General features: G+C 37.8%; 1 protein-coding gene across 1 annotated transcript; it reads left to right on the top strand.

Annotated features, from left to right (window-relative positions):
• Positions 1-275: 275 nt before the first annotated feature.
• Positions 276-509, top strand: LOC114501021 (40S ribosomal protein S27-like; the record flags this gene model as incomplete). The annotated part of the gene is made up of 1 exon (XM_028517755.1): positions 276-509. A coding segment is annotated over one exon (234 nt), but the record flags the coding sequence as incomplete, so codon positions are not given.
• Between the last annotated feature and the right edge of the window lie 4556 nt (positions 510-5065).

Raw genomic sequence — 5065 nt, 5'->3', positions numbered from 1 at the left:
TATTTCTGAAGGAAGGTGAAATGATTAAAGCAGTTCTGGGATTGTAGTCATTTTACATGTATTGATTTATTGATCCTTATTATCTCATTAAATTAAAAATTCAACTTAAAAGAATTATGTGAAAAACAAAGTTGCTCTGCTGCCTGTGTTGAGTGTAATGATTATTATCCTTTAGAACACAATTTACACGATGATACTTTCTGACAATGAAGCCCTCCCCATGACTACATGCCTCTGGCTAGGATGGCTAATGACTATTTTTTTCCTGTTAAATTTTCCTGCTTCATCTCTCTCCAGAAGAGAAGAGGAAACACAAGAAGCTCCTGGTGCAGAACCTCAATTCCTACTTCACGGATGTGAAATGCCCAAGATGCTATAACATCACCACTGTCTTTAGACATGTACAAATGATAGTTTTGTGTGCTGGTGGTTCTACTGTCCTCTGTCAGCCTCCAGGAGGAAAAGCAAGGCTTACAGAAAGATGCTCCTTCAGAAGGAAACAACACTGAAAGTCCCCTGAATCAAGGTGAGTGGGGGGCCATTCCAATAAATGTATTTTGGATACATCCTGTTAAAAAAAATCTTAATCATCAGAACTTGGAGTATGATTGAAATAGAAACACTACATACAAGGTCTGTCTGGAAAAAGTTCAACCAATGTTGATATAATGAGAATGGTTTTTGTGACATCGATGTGACCTGGCAGCTAAGGAGAGTGGACTGGAATGCACATGTGTGAACAATGATGATTTCACTGTGGGGGCAGTGGATGCTGCCATCAAGTGAGCATGTGTTGCCATCCCATTCAAAGTGACTGAGCAAGTAGAGCAACAGATATGCATCAAATTTTACATTAAGCTTGAACATTCCTCTGCAGAAACTATTCGTATGATTCAGAAGTCCACAGCTATGGGCAAATGATGATTGGCAGCTTCATCACGACGTACTCACTCATGCATCATGTCTTCTGCAGAGGTTTTTTGTGAAACATAAAATCACTAAGGTGACTCAGTCCCCCTATAGCCCATATTTGGCACCCTGTGACTTCTGGCTTTTCCCAAAACTAAGATCACCTTTGAAAGGGAAGAGATTTCAGACCATTGATGAGATTCAGGAAAATACAACAGGGTAGCTAAGGCTACTGGGAGAACTGTGTGAGATCCCAAGGTACCTACTTTGAAGGTGACTGAGATGTCACTGTCTTATGTACAGTATTTTTTATATCTTGTATCTTCTTCAATAAATGTCTCTATTTTTCATATTACATGGCTGGATACTTTTTGAACAGGCCTTGTCTCTCATATATATGCATACAAATATGTTTTTCAATAAGGGAGAGTGTAGGAAATATTCACTCTCTGTAAATAGTTTTAGGATTTAATTTGCATATGATTATTGTTTAATCAGCCATTCATTCAACACACAGTTTTTGAGAATATACTTCTATTTGAGGTGCTGACATTGTCTGGAAAAAAGACAATGATGCACTGTGTTTCATACCTACTAGGTGATACAAACATACCCCACTTAATCCTCACATTTTACTAATTTAATGTTATCGCTGTTTTGTGGGAAAATGAGAAAGGATTCAAGTTAACCTACTCAATGTCAGGGAGCTGGGAAATGGTGAAACAGAAGTTTAACTCGGGTCTCTCTGATATCTAAGCAACCCAGTTTCTCTAAGGAACTCACTGCCCCTCCCACAACCACCCAATGATGTGAGTGGGGATCAAAGTCCAGTGAATCAGACTGAAAAGTATCAAAACTTTTTATATACTCATTCTAGCATTCTTAGGGAAAGCCAACTGGACATGGGCTTATTTGAAACATATCAATTTAACTATCACTCTGCCCTCTATAAGACTTCATTTGTGAAAAGTATTTCTTTTTCTGGTGAAGTATTTTCTTTTCCTTTGCTATTTATTTGCTTTTTTGTTTATGATTTTATTTATTCATTTACTTATTAACTCAACTAAATACCTTATTTCACAAGAGATTTGACCCAATAAGTGTACTGTGCACTTGCATATCTATATGCATACCTCTACATATGTATATTTATATATTTTGACAATATTCAGTAAACATCAAACACAGCTGATCCATTAAAAATACACACAACTTATTTACACTTCTGAGACTGTAAAACAACATAAAAGAATAACCATTACTTGTATAGCCCTTGAGTCCTTGATAAAATTTTAACACTGACTCCTAAGAAAATCAGTCTAAGTTATCTAGAAGTTCATTTACTTGCCTCAAGGTGTCAACCTACTTGTTAAAATCCCTAAGGAAATGGAAAATTCTGTTGCCCTGAGAGACCACAAGCAAAATGCTTGCCATGAAGGCATGGAAGTTAAGAGATAAGGATGTGAAGCTGAATACCAATGTAGAATATAGAATTTTCACATGAGCACTTTTGTTAGTCTAAGAAAATCGGATACCTCACTCATTTGTCTCAAACTGGACAATTCTGTAAATTCCTAGCTTATCTTTTTACAGATATGAGTCATTTGGCCAGGAAGATCAAGAAGTTTTGCTGAATGCACAATCCTGTGGGCATGAGAACAAAAGCACTCCAAAACAGGTAGCCAGGTAGCCAACTGTGAACAGGTCAGTATGGTGGTTTCAAAGCATTTTTTCAATTTTTTGACACTTCTTCCATCAAAAGACCAAGTCTAATGCTTCTCCTCTTGAATATGGCCAACCTTAGTGATTCATTTTTAATGAATAAAACACAGATATAACCTGCATGACTTTAGAGGTTAGGCTAGAAAAGGCAGGACAACATGGCTTCTACCCAGTTCTCCCTCTTTAAATGAGTCCCTTAGCCAAGCCACCCTGTAATAAGGATGTTCAGCTGCCACAGAAGGCCATGTGTAAGTGTTAGGGCCCCAGTCAGAGCTGAGTGCCAGCTAACAACCAGCATCCATAGACAGCTAGCTCCTTTGAGCATTCCAACTGAATCCAAGGGAACAGAGATGAGCTATCATCATGAGTCTTGCTCAAATTTATGATTTGGTAAATGAAATGTGTTGTTGTTTGTTTAAGCCACTGAGTACTGGGATGATATGTTACATAGAAGTAGATGAAGAAATGTTGAGATCAAAGAGACTTTTCTCAAAACCCCTCAAATAAGTTCATATAGGTGACTGCCTCTGTGACCTGTGGATACTGGGTATTCAGCAGTTGGATTCTGTTGTAGGATCCTCAGGTCAAAATACACAAATGTAATCTTCATTTGTTTAACAAAGATATTTAATTTGTATTTGAGTTGGGTCCATCTCTACCCACCTCTGTGAACACATCTTCTAGTTCCTGGATGGCCAGGGGTGTGTGGTAATAGACAACACCTGTAGCACATACCAGGGACATAACATTTGAGAAAGCTGACCGCTTTTTAAATATGATGTTTTGTGGTTTCTTTCCCAACACCTGACACAGGGCCTGGCATACTGAAAATCCTGAGGTTCTGACTTGCAATTTTGAATCAACATTGAAATCACCTGTGGATTCTAAAAACATGGATGCTTGAGTCTCTCCCTCAGAGCTGACTTAATTGGTCAAAGATGTGACATTGCATGGGGACTTCTAAAGGCTCCACTGAAGATTTCAGTGTATATTGAATTATGAGAGCTACTCACATAAAGCACAACTTGAGAACCTGAAGTGCTCTTAAGTCTGAAGCTCATAGTAAAGGCAGTGATGAAGTTTTGCATCTATGTTTTAAGAAACAATGGTGTATCTAGTTGATGAAGCTCTTCCTTTGGGGTTTGTTTTCCACTTTACCAGTCAGGCCCAGCAAATCTAAAAATTAATGATTCTTAAAGAAGTAATGAATCACACAAAGATAATCCATTTTAAGCTCAACTCAATGCAGACATCCCTTTTAAAAAAAGATTATATTTGTTTATTTTTAGAGAGAGCAGGAGGGAGGGAGGAGAAGGAGAGAAAGAGAGAGAGAGATGGATTGGTTGTCTTTCATGTACACATAACTGGGGACCTGTCCTGAATCCAAGGCATATGCCCTGACCAGGAATTGAACTGGCAAATATTTGGCTTGCAGGACAAGACCCAATCCACCAAACCACACCAGTGAGGGCCAGACATAACTTTAGTTAGTTTATGTATTATAAAATATTAAGTTGAAACTACTAGGTACTAGTACTCAGGATATAATTGTGAACAAGACCAATGCAGTTTCTGCTCATACAAGTTTTCTTGACTAGTGGTCATCTCAGTTCATTTTGAGTGCTTTGCATCCTGGAAAACTAATTCATTCAATTTTAAAATAAATTTCAAGGCAGGCACTGTCCTAAGGGTTTTGCATATAATATCTACTTATTCCATAATCTATACAGATGCATTTATTCCTAATTAGGAGACTAGGTATATACGGTTAGAAGTGTACCTACCCAAATGTGTGCAGCTAGCAAAGGCTAGGGACAAGATGTAAATCTAGGTCCAGCTGACACTAAATCTCCTGTTTTCATCACCCCACTTTATTGAACAGCTGTAATTGCTCAAAATTCTGAAATTTTACACTGATCTCCAATCAACTGCCTAGAAAATTTGGACTGCTGCTCATGGTTCTGAAACCTAAAGCAACATCAGGCAGACCTTATACCATGATGATTTTCAGATTTTGGTACCTAGCAGCATATACATTAATGTGATTTTTTTCACTCCTGATATCAACCATCCTGGTCATTTGTCTCTGGATTTATACTTGTTAGCCAATGACCCTCCTGGCTCATTGATCATTGACCCATTCTATCACTGATCATTGCGGATGTCTTCATCTTGTCTGGTATTTTACTAATTGCTTTATCATACTGTCTCATTTGATATTTACAAAACTCTTTGATAAGGTATATATTTTACTGAAGTCACCAGGAATAGTAAAATATTCTGAGACAATAGAAATCATTCATGTGTGTGTGTGTGTGTGTGTGTGTGTGTGTCCCTACTACCTGGCCTAGAGCTTCTAAAGTCCTTGCAAATTCCTAAGTGATAATATTACCCATGGAAAACAAGTTCTTAGGGTGTCTGGAGGAAAAGAATT

The sequence above is a fragment of the Phyllostomus discolor genome, chromosome 6 (genome assembly GCF_004126475.2).
Source record: "Phyllostomus discolor isolate MPI-MPIP mPhyDis1 chromosome 6, mPhyDis1.pri.v3, whole genome shotgun sequence".
NCBI classification, from domain to species: Eukaryota; Metazoa; Chordata; class Mammalia; order Chiroptera; family Phyllostomidae; genus Phyllostomus; species Phyllostomus discolor.
This window is presented reverse-complemented; position numbering and strand designations above follow the sequence as displayed.